This window comes from Siphateles boraxobius, unplaced genomic scaffold (assembly GCF_051911475.1).
Source record: "Siphateles boraxobius isolate OS27281-9 unplaced genomic scaffold, OSU_SipBor_1 66, whole genome shotgun sequence".
NCBI classification, from domain to species: Eukaryota; Metazoa; Chordata; class Actinopteri; order Cypriniformes; family Leuciscidae; genus Siphateles; species Siphateles boraxobius.
The window spans coordinates 4,220,001-4,239,086 of NW_027509193.1; the positions used below are offsets into that span (position 1 = coordinate 4,220,001).

At 38.9% G+C, this 19,086-nt stretch overlaps 1 protein-coding gene across 1 annotated transcript; it reads right to left on the bottom strand.

Moving 5' to 3' along the window:
- Positions 1-7,016: 7,016 nt before the first annotated feature.
- LOC143721387 (immunoglobulin lambda-1 light chain-like) lies at positions 7,017-12,114 on the bottom strand. The gene is made up of 4 exons (XM_077211690.1): positions 11,959-12,114; positions 11,551-11,877; positions 8,434-8,463; positions 7,017-7,552 (listed from the first exon to the last, which is right to left on the bottom strand). Exons 1-4 carry the CDS (start codon positions 11,996-11,998, stop codon positions 7,227-7,229), a joined length of 723 nt encoding a protein of 240 aa, XP_077067805.1. The 5' UTR covers positions 11,999-12,114; the 3' UTR covers positions 7,017-7,226.
- Between the last annotated feature and the right edge of the window lie 6,972 nt (positions 12,115-19,086).

Genomic DNA, 19,086 nt, shown 5'->3' on the forward strand with positions numbered 1-19,086 from the left:
CCCTCCACACTGGTTTTACTTCATCATCTATTGCAAGTTTACTTCTCCACACGGTGTCAGGTCTTTTATCTAACATTGTTTTGTTATACACTTTCACAAAACATTTATACATCAATTTACCCCCCAACATGGTCAAGTCCAAATCCGTTAAAACTTTCAGATCCAATAAAGGTCCTGTTGCATCTTTAAAATCTGGTGTAAGACCAAGTTTTGGAAAGGAATCAGTCTCATCCAAACTTACAGACCCATCTTCAAATCCTTTTAACAACTTTAAATCATCATCTGTTAATTTTCCCTTCCAAAGTTCAATTATTTTTTCAGTTTGGCGAGTTGATCTCTGCCCCAGCAAAGTAGCCACCGCATTAATATCATTCAGTTCAGGCCCGGCCACATCAATGATATGCTTCAATTGAACATTTTTGGAGGTGCACAGTATCTGGGTGAGACCCATCATGCTCTCGCCTGTTACATCCAGCCAAGCTCCTTTAACCAGGGGTTCTTCAAGCAACCAGAACAAAGAGTCTGTTTTCTCCAGTCTATGAATGACAAAAAGTCTCCAGACTTTAAAAAGTCCACGATAAAAAGATGGTAGTCCATTAAGGCAAATGTTCTTGTGGTCCATTAAAAACAGTGCAGCATCCAGGCCAAGACCTTCTACTCTTTGTAAGATCGTTTTGGCCATCATTCTCCACACCAGATCCGCAGATCCCTTCAAAAACTTTTGTACAAATTGTAAGCGGAAGGTCGCTAGCCGACTTTGCAGGTGTACCAGGCCCTGCCCACCCTCCTCTCTGGGCAAATAAAGCACACTTTGAGGAATCCAGTGTAGTTTGTCCCAGAAAAAATTTACCAAAATTGTCTGTAATTTTGGCAACAGGCCAACAGGTGGGTCTACACAGGACAACTTATGCCACAATGTTGAGGCTACTAAATTATTAATGACTAGCACTCTTCCTCGAAAAGACATTTGTGGATGGATCCATTTCCATTTTTTAAGTCTGCCCTCTATTTTTTCCACAATTCCCTCCCAATTTTTCTGTTGTGCAGCTTCATCACCAAGGTATACTCCCAAGTATTTGAAACCCCCCCTTTTCCATATCATCTCACCAGGTAACTTTGGTAAGCCCTCCTCCCATTTTCCAATTGCCAGAGCATCACTCTTCTCCCAATTTACTCTAGCAGATGAAATTAAACCAAAGTCCTTTACCACAGACACCAAGTTTTCAATATCCTTTTGACTATTAACTATTATTATAACATCGTCAGCATATGCTGACACCTGATGCTGTAACTCTGTGCAATGCAATGATAACCCCACAATTTTATTTCTTAGCTTAATTAGCAAAGGTTCAATGGCTAGGGAGTATAACATACCTGATAGTGCACACCCTTGTCTTATACCCCTACTGATATTAAACGGGGCGCTTAAACCACCATTGACTTTCAGCATGCTTTCAATGCTCTGGTACAACACTCGAATCATTTTAACAAATTTTGATCCAAAACCAAAAGACTCTAAAGCCTTCCACAGATACTGATGTTCAATTCTGTCAAAGGCTTTTTCCTGGTCAAGCGAGATGAGCCCTAAATCCACCCCCAAAAAACCAGAAACATCCAAAACATCTCTTATTAGATGAATATTATCTAAAATGTATCTACCTGGCACACAATACGTCTGATCCAAATGAACAACTTGGTCCATTTCTTCTTTCAGTCTGTTAGCCAAGGCCTTAGATAGAATCTTCATATCAGAACATAACAAGCTTATAGGACGCCAGTTCTTAATCTCCTGTAGATTGCCCTTCTTAGGAAGCAGTGTTATAACAGCTCTTCTGCAACTCAAAGGCAACGAGCCTTCTGTCAGACTCTCATTAAAAACACTTAATAGGTCCTCACCAAGCACAGACCAGAACTCCTTATAAAACTCCACAGGGAGTCCGTCAATACCAGGAGACTTCCCACCCTCCATGTCTTTAAGGGCATTCAAAAGTTCCTGATTGGACAAGGGTCTTTCCAGATGTGCCTTTGAGTCTTCAGCAACACTGGGCAATCCTTCAAGGAAACCGGCAGACAGCTGAACATTCTCTTTGTATTCACTCTTGAACAGTTTGTTGTAGAAGCTTACAGCTCTCCGTCTTATTTCATTTGCTTCAGTTAACTCCTGGCCACTTTCTGACCGTAGAGAGTGAATATATCTGCATTGTCCATTCTTTTTCTCCAAGCTGAAGAAAAATTTAGTTGGGGCGTCCATTTCAGTTACATTCTGCTGCCTTGACCTTATCAGAGCTCCTTGTGCCTTTATACCAAGCATATTTTCCAAAAGAGACCTTTTGGACTTTAATGTCTCAGCTTGTCTTGGTTCTCTTTTAACATCAGCCAGCGCTTGTAAGTTAACAATTTCAGATTCCAATTGTCTCATGTCTCGAGTGATGTCTCGAGAAACACTGAAAGCATACTGTTGACAGAGCATTTTTATTTCGATTTTTCCATAGTCCCACCATTGTCTCAAATCATTAAAACCTTGCTTTCTTAATTTAAATTGACTCCAAAAAAAACAGAAAACTTCTTTAAAATTCAAATCGCTCAACAAAGAAGTATTCAAATGCCAATACGCACTTATAACTTTAACATTTGCAATAAACACCTGACAGGAAACCAAGAAATGATCAGTAAAACCAACTGGCACAATTTCACATTTCTTCACAACATTTACATGGTGTTTAAAGCAATAAAAACGATCAAGTCTTGCCATGGAAAGAAAATTGTCTCTTGTATGGAACCACGTATACTGCTTCACATTGCTATTAAATTCTCTCCATAAATCACATAAACTATGTGTCTCTATTAATTCACGAAGAACTCGGCTTGAAGCCGCATGAGGCTCAACATGGTTCCTATCCAACATATCATTTTCTGTGCAGTTGAAGTCTCCACCCAAAAACACATATTCATCAGTTTTACAACTCTGTAAAGTTGTATTTAAACTATTAAAAAAACCAATTCGTTCTACACCATTTGTAGGGGCATACACATTTATAAACACCATTTTGCACTTTTCAAAAGTAGCCCGTATTATCATGAGCCTGCCAGCTATTACCTCTTCCACCTGACATGATACAGGCAAAAACCTTTTTGCAAATAAAACAGCCCCTCCTCCTCTGTTAGAACTCATATGTGTTAGCAGGACTTCTCCCTCCCATTCTCTTTTCCAATCAATTGCATTCATGCAGTCGCTATGAGTTTCCTGTACATACATTACATCTATATTCTTTTGTTTTATTAACTCATACAACAACGTTTATATTAAGTGAGCCCACCCTTATTGCACTCATTCATAAAAGTGTAAAAAACTGGCACAAAATATTCCTTAAAATAAAGGAACACATAGAATTATGTTGTCTCAAAACCATTTTCTGTTTGTATCTCTTGTCTCAATTTAGCGACAAACTTTTTAAGCCTGTAAATTTCTTGCACAGTGAATTGTTCAGTTCCTTCACCCCTCATTAGTGTTCCAACTGCCTCAATAAACAATCTCCGATCAGGAAACGAATCCACAACATGTACGTTTTTCATATTCTTAGTTTTGTGCAAAAAAGCCCTGATTTTCACAAACGAATATTCACTCTGTTTTCCTCTATTTTTACTATCAGTTGCCTCATCTGAATCATCCACTGTGCTGTATTCACTATCATCATGTTTAACATCACTGTCACTAAAATGACTGGCTCTTTCCATCTTTGTCTTAGCCCTTTTCCTCTTGATAGTAGGAGTTTTGAAGATGTTTTCCTCATTGACTGGTTCACTGTCCACTCCTCCTCCCTCTAGAACAGCCTCTGCAGCCTCAACCACATGACTACATTCATCAAGCACTTCCCCATCTGCCCCCTCTATCTCCATGTCATTCACCTGTTCACTCACATTCTCTTGTGTTTTCTCACCATCCATCACATTATCCTGTACCTGCTCTTCCACTACACCTTCACCACCATCCTCAGCAGTGACAACATTAGCACCATCAGTCTTTTCTGGACACGCACGTCTTATGTGGCCCTCTCGTCCGCATCCAAAACACTTCATTGTCTCAGATGAAACAAAAACGATGTAATCAAATCCATCAATCTTAAACTTAAAAGCCACACTGAGTTCATCTATTTCACTTTTCAAAATCATGTGAACCTGACGTCTAAAACATACAACGTGTTTTAATAACGGTGATTTACAGCCTAAAGGAATCTTTTTCATTTGAGAGACTACCTTTCCGTGCCTTGATAATTCTGCCAACAATATCTCATCCTTTATGAAGGGAGGGACATTTGACAGTGTAACTTTCCTTGCTGGCTGAACCAAAGGTATTACCGGGGTAAAAGTATCTTTTATTACCACCCCGCTTTGAACCACACTAGTCACTTTCTCTATACTGTCGAGAAAAATAACGACGGCACTACTCATTCGTGACGCTGACATGATACTCTCATACCCGACGGCCTTTCCAACCGCGAGACTGCACTCTTCAACCGAGCAATTCATCACCGGCACGATTTTAATTCCGTGCCTGCGTGAGATTCTGTCAAACGCCGCTCGATCTAAAGCCGCCGTTGCCGCCATTGCCAGTGTGCAATGCACCTGGCCAGCAAACACTGGCAGGCGGCGTTCTCAGCTTATAACCTCGCACAAAGACTTTCTTTCCTACACAAGAACTCAAACTTTAAAATCCTTCAAAAAAAAACGTTGTACTCAAACACAGCAAGAGAAAAAAGGACAGAAAAGACTCACTCGTTTCGCACCACACTCTCACGCAGCCTCCGCTCACACTCACTCCCAACATCCGCTCAGAGAGAGAGAGAGAGAGAGAGAGAGAGAGAGAGAGAGAGAGAGAGAGAGAGAGAGAGAGAGAGAGAGAGAGAGAGAGAGAAAGAGAAAAGAGGAGGTAAAGAGAGAGAGAGGGAGTGAGAGAGAGAGAGAGAGAGAGAGAGAAAGAGAAAAGAGGAGGTAAAGAGAGAGAGAGAGGGAGAGAGAGAGAGAGAGAGAGAGAAAGAGAAAAGAGGAGGTAAAGAGAGAGAGAGAGAGAGAGAGAGAGAGAGAGAGAGCCCCAAGAAAGAGACCCAGAGCATAAAAGAGCAGAGCATAAAAAGAAACAGAGCAACAGTTACAATCTTCTTTTATCCTTTCCCTGACCATGTGACTAAAAACCAAATGTGTCAAACTGACCAATCAGATAATTACAACTTCACCCATTGCACTAAAGGTGTGACAATGCATAGACCCCCGGAGTGCACACATCTTATACAGGCCTTGATCACTATCAGTCCCTCTCAGCCTTTGGGAACTCAAAATGGTTCTTGTGTTAGAAAGAGGGGGTGGAAAACAGTAAAACAAATGTCTTTCAAAGCAAATGTTCATTTCAAATTTCTTCGATTATTTTCAATCCTACATTGTGAATCACTGTGATACAGACTCCCTAACAGAGCTGTCCCATGTGTTACAGTAATACACTGCAGAATCTCCAACATCCACATTACTGATTGACAGATGACAGTCGGACTTGGTAGGATAAGATACTGTAAATTTAGGAGAGGAGAATCCAGATCCATATACAGGAGAGCTCCAGCTATGGAACGAGTTTAAAACAAACTGAGGCGTTCCTCCTGCGACCTGTTTATACCAGCGTCCACCATCAGTAGAGCTGCCTGCGTTACAGACCAGTGACACAGTTTGTCCTTTATTGACTGAGATTAATGGATTAATGCGTCACTACAGTCACTCCACTGACACCTGAGAATAAACACACCATTATTGAGACACAATATCACATATTCATGATCATATTAGATGTGCTTCTTTAACTGCAGTCTAGTGATGTCTTACATGACAGAGTGATGATGAGGATGATGAAGACTGTCAGCATGTTGTGAGTGTGTGATGTGAGCAGATTGAACAGAGAAGAGCGATCAGAGACGAGCTATAAGAGACTGAAGAGGGAGGAGCCTCTCAGTGACATCATCATTCATCATCATATACATCATCACGAAACATACAATATATTTAACCAAACTTATGTATTAACATACTTTGTTGAAATACTTTTTTAAATTGTAAGTCTTTAAACATACTGGATTGTACTTTTTTTGGTGAGAGGAAACTTGTTTTACAAAAGAGTTCTTATTCATTAAAATAACGCAAGTAACAAATCCAAAAGTTTGATGTAGCCTTTCAGAAAAAAGTGTCTGTTCTGAAACTCGTCATAAATCAGTATTAGAAACAGTGAGAGCCCAAAACAATGTCACAAATTTCACTAACTATAATATAACTAACTATTATTTAATTTTAAGTTAATTTTGTTTTTCTTCTTGCCATATGTTTCATTCATTGTATTGCTCCTTTATTATTGTTCATGTACAGATGAAGATTTCCTGATCATTTGCTGTTAATGCTCTTGTCCGGTTGAATGAACAGATAAAAAGAGCACAGAGAAACTGATGATTTACATAGAGCTGATATTAACAGCAGGTGTTTCCTGTGTGTCACACTGAACTTCCTGTCCTGAAGAAAATCTCCACAGCTCACTGCATCTGCTAGAAGACCAACTTCAGCATGATCTTCACACCGTCTTCACATCATGTCGTATCACATGAATGTCAGGCCATCAGGAGCATTTTGTTTCTCATAGTTTAGATCGTAACTTTACTGTATCAAATAATAGTTATGTTTCATTTGTCATTGAGTCACTCGTTCATTATCAGTCATGTGATCGTCTCCATATTCAGACGACATTCATCTCTGCTGTGCTCTAAACACATGATATTTACTAGCAGTAACAGAAGTTTAATGTGCTCTTTCCACTGAAGATCTGAGACTTTATTTATTTTAGAATTTAATACATTGTTTATTTGAGTATTTACATAATGATACTACTTTTATTGTTTGTTCTTCCATTGATTGTAGATTGTAGACTTAGCAAGGAAGTAGTTTATACATTTTGAATGTTTAATTTCTCTGAAAAATCAATAAGAAAACTGTTTGTTTAACATGCACTTTATTAAACAGGTTGTAAATCATCTTACATCATCATTAAAGCCAAATATTGTCTGCAGAAAATGACACAGTTCAGGATACATTCTTGAAGTATTTTTAATAGTTTCTATATTCATGATTTCTATTACACTACGTCAGAAGATATTATTACTCGCTATCATAATCACTCAAACAACACATCAGATTCTCTGAGTTTAGTCGCTGCATTCAGATTTCTTGATGCTTTTGCTGGTGATTTTTGAGGCAACAGACGCTTCACATGTCAGATCTTGGTCTTTGTCCCACACTGAGCTCTCGATGGTTAAATAACTGCTCATCCTGAATTTCTGATCAGGCTGCTGTTCAGCAGAGCCGGTGAAGACGCCTGTAGTAACAGAGTTCCCGTTCACAAGCCAGCGCACGTCAGCAAACGCCACAGACATGTGATCGATCAGACACACCAGAGTGACTTTACTGGAGCTGATCAGATCTTCACTGGATGGACGGAGGATGTTCAGCACAGGAGGAGCAACATCAGCATCTGCATCAGCATCAACACAAATCACCATTAACATGGACGAACATCTGCATCTCAGACACACATTTGACATATTGACCTCTGACTACATTTAAACTTCTAAAATGTCACGCATCACCATGTCAACATGTCAAATTATTTATGTTTAAAACATGCATCTCAATGTCTTTATTGACTTGCAGCACAAAAGTCAAATAGTGCATGTATTTGGGTAGTTTGTTGGATTGTTATTTTCTACATCAAGATTTTAGGTTGAAATGTATATGAATTTATATGGCACAGTTCATATTTTAGATGCTGACACCATTTTCTCTACCATTTTTAATCATCTTCGTGCCTTCACAAGATCATTTTCAAGTGTCCTGCAGCGTGACATAAAGGTACAAATTGAGTAATACACTGGTTCATAAAAGTTTTATGTATAATAATCATTTAAAAAACATTTAGCAAAACAGTTTTAGATGTAACACAGCACGTCACACCGCAGGTCAACTTCTCATGTTTTGTTTCACAGATACTGTACATAATTAGTTAAAGTACTTTAATTAGTTAAAGGAGAATTTTTTAAAATAGATCAGATTAAACAAAGTAGATGCTTGTCCTTAAATCACAACAAGTATGTTCTATAATAATAATAATAATAATTATTATTATTATTACTACTAATTGAATAAAAAATACAACCAGATAAAAACACAGATGAAAGTTAAAGCTGCAGTAAAAGTCTTGTCAGTATTTCTTGATAAAACGGTCTCTGACTGAATTCCCACATTTAACTAAATTAACTACAATAATGAGTTTATATGTCTATAATGAAGTTTAGACTATATTTAATACAGTGAAAAGATTTTAAAAATTGCAAATACAGTGTAAAGATCACTTACCAGTCACAATGAGTTTTGTTCCTTGTCCGAATACCACAGTGATACATTTCATATGTTCAGTCGTACAAAAACCTCCTCAGTCTGTGAAGAGACACAAACAGAAGTGAAACACTCACTCAACCTCAGCTGACTGTGTCCTTTACACATTTATTTCATGGAGAAATGTTTCAGATTCAAACACATTTATGTTGCTGTTTTAGTCTTCATAGCTGTATTTGACTGCTGTGTATTTGGTGAAGTGGCCCGTGTGCTGTTCAGCTACAGGATAAATCACAGTCCACCACAGGAATAAGTCCTGCAGAGACGCTGTTGGGACGTGAACTGCGTTCCACTCTTGATCCATTGCATCCAGACTTGCAACAGAAGGTACGAGACAAACAAACAAAAGCAGCATCATGACAGCAAATGGCAAGTTAGGAGTTTTCAAGTTGGTGATGCTGTTTTGACAAGGAAGTTATGGACTCAAGTGGATTCCTGGGTTCATTGGTCTCGTACCCGTCATGCTCAAAGCTGGCAAATAGTGCGTAGACACGTGGATCAAAATCTCTCTCAGGAGGTGGAGAATGTGTGTGGATGTTTCCTTGGACACATCAGTGTGTAGTGGGACTGACTCTGTTTGTGGAGACACTGTGACAGAGCCAGTGGGTTTGGACTCTCAGGAACAGCCAGGGACTGTTGAAAGGAAAACCCTGAGTTTAATCCCAGAGGTCTTTAGGTCCCAAAGGACTGTTCAAAAGCCCAAACAGTTGGAAGAGTTTGTGTTTTGAGAAAGAAAAAAAAGAACAGAAAAAAAAGTTGTAAAGTAAAAGGTTTTGTTGAAAAAAAGTATTGGGTTGATGTTGGTGGGGGTGGTGCTGTACTTATTTGGAAATGTGATTTCCAAAGGAATTATTATTTTTGTTTCAAGAATAATCCAACAAAATGTTTATTTAAGTAGTTAATGCAGTAGTTAAGTAGTTAACTATGCTCACGGGTAGCTTAAAAAACAGGTACTGCGTGACTTACGTATATACTGTATAGGCTACCCGTGCACCAATAGTACAAAAAATAAATCTTGCTGTGTTGTATTGAAATCCATAACGTCTCCAGACTGTTTGTTGTTCGAGTGACAAGTTATCACAGTATTATAGTGAAACACAATCTCATATGGCTGTTGTTATTCTGAGGTGTCAGTGACTGCAGTGAATCCGGCTGTTGTCTCAGTGTTTTCACACTTGTAGTTCGGTTCTCCGGGTTCTTTTGGTCCGGACCAAAAAAAGAAAACAATACTTAGTCCTGATTTGCTTAGCATTCACACTCTCATTTTTAACACTGGACCTAAAGATACGAAGAAAAGAAAAAATATATATATTTTATGACATGTTGCGATGGAACTTGTCCAACATCCAAAACAATGCTGTGTTCTGCGCTAAATTCAAAGTCAATCACAACTCTCTTCATTAAAGCTCTTCAAGTGATTAAGTGTCTGATGTCAAGAAACAAGTTCATAAGCAGATGTTTTTATGCAGTTTTTTTAGCATGAGGAATTTCTAGCTTTAAGACATGAAATAAAGTGTTTGTGTGTCATCTTTGTCACCAATTGCTGTCATTCATTATTTGCTTTGTTATTATTGTTCATTTGAATGAAATTGCATGATCATTTGTAGCCTAAGATGAGAGTAATCTGTTGTTAACACTGAGTGAATTCACTTTTGGGAAGGAGATGCCGTTTGTCGGGGCATTTCAAACGAAAGTGAACAACTGAATCCATCACATACTGTCTGTTAGTGAAGGGAACATGCTATGGTCACTTCAGGAAAGTGTGTCCTTTACACCTGAGGACCAGAGATGAGAAACTGCTGTCGCTTCAGAAGACCTGGAATACAGCACATTTCACGAGCTTGTGTGCCCATATAATCTTAGTGTAAGTGGTAAATGGATTTGGCTTGCTGTGTGCTATAAAGGCTCAGAGAGGACATTTTAATGGAGCTTTGATTGCCTCCTATTACACAGGCAAAATATGGTACAAAAGGAGGAGAAGGGGAGGAGGAGGAGGAGTAGGAGGAGTAGGAGGAGTGGAGGAGGAGGAGGAGTGGAGGAGGAGGAGTGGAGGAGGAGGAGTGGAGGAGGAGGAGGAGAAGGGGAGGAGGAGGAGGAGAAGGGGAGGAGGAGGAGGAGGAGGAGGAGTAGGAGGAGTGGAGGAGGAGGAGGAGGAGGAGGAGGAGGGGAGAGGAGGAGGAGGAGGAAGAGGAAGAGGAGCAGGAGGAGGAGTGGAGGAGGAGGAGGAGGAGGAGGAGGAGGGGAGAGGAGGAGGAGGAAGAGGAAGAGGAGCAGGAGGAGGAGTGGAGGAGGAGGAGGAGGAGGAGGAGGGGAGAGGAGGAGGAGGAGGAGGAGGAGGAGGAGGAGAAGGGGAGGAGGAGGAGGAGGGGAGGAGGAGGAGGAGGAGGAGGAGGGGAGAGGAGGAGGAGGAGGAGGAGGAGGAGGAGAAGGGGAGGAGGAGGAGGAGGAGGAGAAGGAGGAGGGGAGAGGAGGAGGAGGAGGAGGAGGAGGAGGAGAAGGGGAGGAGGAGGGGAGAGGAGGAGGAGGAGGAGGAGGAGGAGGAGGGGAGAGGAGGAGGAGGAGGAGGAGAAGGGGAGGAGGAGGAGGGGAGAGGAGGAGGAGGGGAGAGGAGGAGGAGGAGGAGGAGGAGGAGAAGGGGAGGAGGAGGAGGGGAGAGGAGGAGGAGGAGGAGGAGGAGAAGGGGAGGAGGAGGAGGGGAGGAGGAGAAGGAGGAGGGGAGAGGAGGAGGAGGAGGAGGAGGAGGAGAAGGGGAGGAGGAGGAGGGGAGAGGAGGAGGAGGAGGAGGAGGAGATGGGGAGGAGGAGGAGGGGAGGAGGAAGAGGGATCCCGAAATAACGAACCACAAGAAATGGTAAGAGGCTGGTTTTTATACCTTGGTATTAATTCGATTAGATAGGCGTACTCCTCCCGAAATTATGTTAATAGTTAATAGTTAACAGAATAGTAAAGTTTTAGTTAGTAAATTAGGTTAATCATCGTGAATCGGAGAAGTGAAGATGTGCTTTTATAATCTGTTGTCTAAAAGCAGAAGTGAATGTGAGCAGTGAGGAGGTTTTTGTCATGGTGTGAATCACTGTGATACAGACTCACTAGCAGAGCTGTCCCATGTGTGACAGTAATACACTGCAGAATCACCAACATCCACATTACTGATGATCAGACTATAATCTGATTTAGATGAATGTGTTGATGTGAATTTAGGAGCAGAGAAACCAGATCCATATTCTGGAGAGCTCCAGCTATGATAAAATCTTAACACATATTGAGGAACTCCTCCTGGAGTCTGTTTGTACCATCTGGCTTCAGAATTAGTTACTGTCCCCAGATTACAGTCCAGTTTAACTGTTTCTCCTTTATTGACTGTGATTAATGGACTCTGAGTCACTACAGTTACTCCACTGACACCTGCAGAATAAAACAACATTTATATGAGATTGTGTGTCAAAACACTTTAAAAATCTGACATCAGAAATGATGAAAACTTACAGGTCAGAAGAGTAAAGAAAGCACAGATTATCGTGATCATCTTGTGATTTGGTCCGTGAGACGTGTAAAGATGAGCAGTGCTGTAGAATAATGCTGAGATGATCAGAGAGAGAAACTTTAAGGCAGTCAAGATATCTGAGTGGGAGGAGCCACTGAAAGACCCGCCTACATCGTACAGTAGACACGCCCACATGTTTCAACAGACACCCACATCTTACAATGGTAAAAATGACTGTACTACCAATATTGGATTTTGGTGATGTTATTTACAGATCTGCCTCTACCTCACTTTTGAAAAGATTAGATGTGGTATACAACAGTGCCATCCGTTTTGTCACTACTGCCCCTTTTAATACCCACCACTGTGATCTATATGCATTAGTGGGCTGGCCCTCTCTACATACTCGACGCCTGACCCACTGGTACTATCTTATATATAAATCAATTCTTCGCAAAACTTCTCTGTATCTTAACTCTCTCCTCACCATTGCCCTACCTGTTCGTAACCTGCGTTCTTGCAGGTACATCTCCCTAGTAATCCCTAAAGCAAATACCTCTTTCGGCTGCAGCTCCTTCCAGTTTGCAGCTGCATCTGACTGGAATGAGTTACAAAAGACTCTGAAACTTGAGAACTTCATCTCTCTCACTTTCTTTAAAGCACGATTATCAGAGCTTTTGCCTGCTCGTTGCCCATGTTGACTGCCCTTCTTATAATTTTCCTCTACTCTGATATCTATTTGCACAATTATGCTCAGTATCATTCACTACCTATGTAGATGCCCTGCAATTTCCGTAAATAACTTGATGCCTTATTGCAGATCATGTTGCATTAATTGTTTCACTGACACTGTCTAGTCTATTGTCTAGAAAATGTTGTTGTTTATTTTTTTTTCTCTTGTATTTAATTTGTGATTTGTATAATTTTATGTGTAACTATTTGTTATCTTGCACCTTCGCTTTATCTTGGCCAGGTCGCCGTTTCAATTGAGAACGTGTTCTCTACGTGCTCATCTGGTTAAATAAAGGTTAAATAAAAAATAAAAAATAAAAACATCTTACAAATTACACATGAGCTTCTCACTTCATCACTGAGGAAAATGTGTTAAAGTTTTTCTCAATCGATTTGACACAAACTCAGATCACTGGTCCCAAAACAATTAAGACAGTGATCTGAACACTTTATTATTGTCCTAAACAGATTGTAAGTTTGTCATATTCTCAATTGCACATAGAATGATTTCAATTGGCCCCAAACTAGTAAGCCAATCTGATGGTTAATAATACACACATCACTGGAAATGCATAATTGTTTACTCAGGTATCAATTGAATTAACGATAAAAACAAGTAGCAAACATTGTTATGCAAAAAAAAAAAAAAATAAGAATAAGCATGACAAGGGGAAAAGAAAGGTGTAAGTGTGGAAGATGGTGGAGAGAGTTGAGGAATGGGAGAGGAAGAGTGAAACAGAAAGAGATGAAGAGAAAAGGAGGAGAGAGTTTAAGAAAAGGAGAGGGAGAAGAGATGAGTGAGGTGGAGGACACTGGTGTAGTGGACAGAATGAGAGGAGAAATTGTAAAAAGACAAAAGGAAGGGATGAAAGATGAGTGAAGAGTACAGACTTTCAAATGTAACGGAAAATCATCCTAATTGACCATGTACAGTGGTACACAATGGAAGAGTCCTGTGGAGATGTTGAGGCAGAAGAACCATGATGATAATAATGCATGATTAGAATATATTCTGTATGAAATTCTGTGTCCAGATGTAAATCAGAGGCGTGATCAATAAAGTTGAGTGATCGTAGTACTGTAGAAAAAACTGCTCTTAAGAACTTTATGATAAAAGGTATTTTCAGTAGTATATTTGTGTGTCTATAGCTGTTATCAAGTCAAGTCAAGTAAAAATGTATTTATTTAGCACAATTTATGGCAAGTTGACCAATGTACTTTACATAACAGCATAAAAGTACACAACAGACAAACAAACAAAATTAAAATACAAATGACAGATTATTAAAAGCAATTGAATAAAAATAAGTTTTCAGACGTGACATTAAGATTAACAGGTCAAATGCAGATCTAACATGAAAAGGCAAATTATTCCATAATGTTGGGCCTGCAATGGCAAAGGCACGATGACCTCTTTGTTTTAGTCTGTACCGTGGGATAGATGAAAGTTTCTGTGTCCCTGACCTAAGACCTCTGGAGGGATTGTATTGCACTAATAGCTCAGAAGGGTAGGGTGGAGCTAGGTTATTTAGGCACTTTTAAACAAATAAGAGAATTTTAAAATCAACCCCAAAGCGAACCGGCAGCCAGTGAAGTGATGTTAGAATTGGTGTAATGTGTTCACGTTTGCGGATGTCTTTTAAAAGTCTCGCTGCTGCATTTTGGACTACCTGAAGACGTGCTAGAGTAGTGGAGTTTATTCCATAGTACAAGGAATTACAATAATTTAATCGAGATGATAAAAATGCATGGATCCCCCATTCAACGGCTTGGGGACAAAGAAAAGTCTTAACTTTGGTCAGCAGACGAAGATGGAAAAAACACGATCTTTCAACAGAATTTACTTGCTTATCTAGTTTCAGGTCACTATCTAGAAAAACACCAACATTTTTCTCACAGGTGTTCACTGACGAGGAAATGTATGTACTTGAGGATGGTGGCTTAAACTACTTTTAGAAGAGCCAAAGAGTATTAGCTCAGTTTTGTTTTCATTTAATTTAAAAGAATTAGCAGACATCCACTTCTTATTGTCATCTAGGCACACCAGCAGGGGCTCAAGTGAATTTTCTCCTGCCTGTTTAATAGAAACGTAAATCTGAATGTCATCTGCGTAACAATGAAATGACACATCATGTTTCATGAAAATGGATCCCAAAGGGAGCATGTACAGGGAAAAAAGCGTAGGGGCCAAGATGGAGCCCTGAGGGACCCCCCATTGAAGGTGGGCAGCAGAGCCAAAACCGGCAGAAAATTTTCGATCTTTCAAACAAGCACTAAACCAATTTAGTACTGTTCCTTTCAGCACCACATCATGTTCGAGTCTAGATAAAAGAATATCATGACCAACCATGTCAAAAGCAGAGCTAAGATCTAAAAGCATTAAAACAGCAGAATCTCCAGCATCTGTTGTCAGATAGATGTCATTGAGAAACTTCAGTAGTGCTGATTCCGTACTGTGGAGGGCTCGGAAACCAGATTGAAACATCTCATATAGAATGAAGGTTTAAATAGGAGTGAAGTTGATTTGATACAACTTTTTCTAAAATGTTTCGAAATAAAAGGCAAGTTAGAGATCAGCCTGTAATTATCAAAAACAGCAGGATCGATATTTGGTTTCTTGATTGAAGGGACTACCAGAGCATGTTTGAGGTCAACTGAAAAAATCCCTAGACTAAGTGATTTACTGAAAATGTGAATTCCAAAAGTTGTATAAATAATATACGAGATGGAATAATGTCCAGTGAACAGATTATTGTAGGCCTGAGATGGGCAATAGTTTCCTGGAGAGGAAATAGAAATAGACTCGAATTCTTGACAAACAGAGGAGCATGGAGAAGGTATACACTGTTATAAAGTGTTATGAGTTTCAACAGTACATGGCCTCTGATTTGCTATCTTAATAGAGGAAATTTAAGAAAGTCATCACCATTTAAGTGAGAGGGCGGATAAGCTTTAGAAGGAGGATTTAAAGCTGAGTTTATGGTAGCAAAAAGTAGCTTCGGTTTTTGTCTATATTTTTCAGTGATTTGTGAAAAATATTGACATTTTGCTTTCTTAACTGCTTTTTGAAAATTAGACAAGGCATCTCACAGGACTTCATAGTGCACCTGACGTCTATATTTTCTCCATCTTCGCTCAGCTTGTCTGCATAGCCGTCTAAAATTGTGTACAGTCTCATTCAACCACGGCTCAATTTTTCTTTTAAGGCATTTAGGTTTTAATGGAGCAACAGAATCTAAAACACTGATACAGGTTGAGCGGAAACGGTTGAAATGTTCATCCAAGTCAATATTAGGAAGAGAGCTTTCTAAAAAATCACTGTCACAGATGTTTTTATACATCTGAGAGAAGTTAGTGATTGAGGTAGGGTTTAGTGTCCGAGACCAATGTACTGGCTTGTGCATTGGAATAGACTGAGAAACCAAAGGTACAGAAAAAATAATTGGCTTATTGTCAGAAAAATTAAGTTCACAGATTGTTGTATCAGAGACAGATATTCTGTGCATTAAAATCAGATCTAATGTGTGGCCTTGTGCATGAGAGGGGCCATCCACCCATTGAGAAAGTTCAAAGGATTCCATCAAATTTAAAAATTTTAATAGTCAGAGAGTCAGTACCACAGCAAACGTGAATATTAAAATCGCCAAGGATTAACAGTCTGTCATATTTTGTTACTAGTTCACTTAGATTATAGATTATTACAGTTATGAAATCAATAGAGAACATATCTGTAGTTTTGATGATAGTATTTATTTTTAATGAACATGTATTTTTCTCTTATAAGATAAGAGTGTGTTTAGATGGCTGTGTTTGTTTTGAGAGCAGTGAACTGAGTTTAAAGTAATGTGTCCAATCTATACTCCTTCGGAATCTAGTGTTAAACAGTGGTGTGTATAATAGTTAATACATTTTTAATCCATGTTAACATATATTTTTAAATGAGTCACTGTGATATTTTAATGTGTATTACGTTTTTTTTAAAGTCTATAATAATAGGCTTCTCATGAATTAAATTAAATTATATGAAAAAGTGTTAGGGAAGCACAGTCACAATTCACAGATACTTCATCTGTCACTAGTGCATGTGTTTTCTTTTTTTCAGATATGCTTATATTTGCTTAAAATATAATATAGAAAACATATATCCATAGTAAATGTATGTATACATCCATCAAAATAAAAAAGATTACTGTTCAAATTTTACTGTTACAATTTTCCTCACTGTTAAATAAATTAATATAAAATAAAAATAAAAATAAATATATAAATGTCCAAGTGCCTCTATGGTGACCAGTCCATCTCTAGAGTTACACTTGATTTAAATGATTTAAATATACTAATGTAACTGTAAACTGTAACTGTACATTTTGTATATTGAATTCAAGAACAAGTGAGATGTGTGTAAAAGCAGAAGTGAATGTGAGCAGTGAGGAGGTTTTTGTCATGGTGTGAATCACTGTGATACGTGCTCTTTAGCAGTGTTGTCCCATGTGTTACAGTAATACACTGCAGAATCACCAACATCCACATTACTGATGATCAGACTATAGTCAGTTTTTGACTGAGCTCTAGATGTGAAGCGGCTGGATGTAAAACCATCACCATATTCGTTAGGAGAGCTGTGTGAATGATAGTATCTCAACACATACTGAGGAGCTGCATTTGGATTCTGTTTATACCAGTAGACATAATAACCCTCATCCTTTTCAATGTTACAATCCATAGTCACAGATTTGCCTTTTTGTTCTGTCAGCACAGAGGGTTTCTGTGTGACCACTTTCACAGATCTGACACCTGTAAAATTATAATAAATAAAATTAATTTCATCAACTTTGACAACCCTGAGAGAACAACATGTTTAGAGTGAAATAACTTACATGACAGAAGAGTGAGGAGAGTGAAGGAGAAAATGATCAGCATCTTCCCTGTGAAGCAGTTCGAGTTTAGTGGAGAGATGAAGAGAATAAGAGAGACTGAGAGACTCATATATGAGGAAGAGAAACTCTGAAAGAGTGACGATCACTGGAGTTCAGCCAATCATTTCATCCAGCAACTGCTTTAATATTCTCAGTTACTTCACATTTGGGGGAAATAAAACACATCTAAAGGAAGCTCAGGTTTACCTAATTGTTAATATTATACAGTATATAGTATATACACTGTCTGTATGGATAATCTGCTACATTCATAAAAAGTAGCAGAAGAAACTACGTGTTTCATAATGAAATGCACTTGACTGCAGTTTTGTCTTTCTCTCTTCTGTCATTCGAATTGACTTAAATTGAATATGTTTATTGCGCTTTATATTCATCTGTCAACTGGTCCTCCCTTCAGACTCGCTGCAAAATTCACTGGTTCACTTTCATTTAGAAGACCCTTCTCGGCCGCTCACCTCCTTACTTAGATCATCTGCAAAATTTTCTTAAACTGGATACACTAATTTCATCTTTTAAATCTATTATATCATCCTTGTTCACGGACACATGCAGTTGCTTCTCTACATAATCACTTATGTGTTGTTTACTGTGTTGTGTTTTTAATTGTATTGTAATTGATAACCTGTATGTATTTCTAATGTACTGTATTTTTTTTAGCCCTATTTCCTTTTCCCTCAGTGGTTATCTACTGGTCAGGCATTGTAAATAAGAACTTGTTCTTAATGAATTGCCTGTAAAATAAAGAATAAATAAAAAATAACAAAATAAAAATATTGTCGTTGTATAGATAGCTTCTCATTCGAAAAGTACACACACACACACACACACACACACACACACACACACACACACACACACACACACACACACACACACACACACACACACACACACACACACACACACACACACACACACACACACACACACACACACACACACACACACACACACAACCCATTCAAAAAATATAAATATAAACTACTGTAATCAAATGATACATAATGTAAATGTAAACAGTGCAAAATTATAATAAATGTAGAAAAAAGTGCAATGTAAATGGACATATGCCGAATTTGATTGCACAAATGTCCTTATTTCACATATAACATAAGCATATATGTTATGTGACAATTAGAGCTTGTACAGTTTGTAGATGAAAACTGTTTTTGACACGATTTGTCCTTGTTCTGATGGTTCTGTACCTCTGTCTGACGGCAGCAGACTGAACAAAAAGTGACCTGGATGAGATGTATCTTTTCTGATGCTATGATCTCTCTTGAGGCAGCTTGAACTGTGAAGGTCCTCTAAAGCTGGGAGAGGGCACCCCATCATTTTCTCTGCAGTCCTGATCACTTTCTGAAGATCTTTTTTTATGTACCACAGTGCAGCTGCTAAACCACACACAGAGGCAGTAAGTGAGAATGCTCTCTATAGTGGAGCGGCAGAAGGACACCAGCA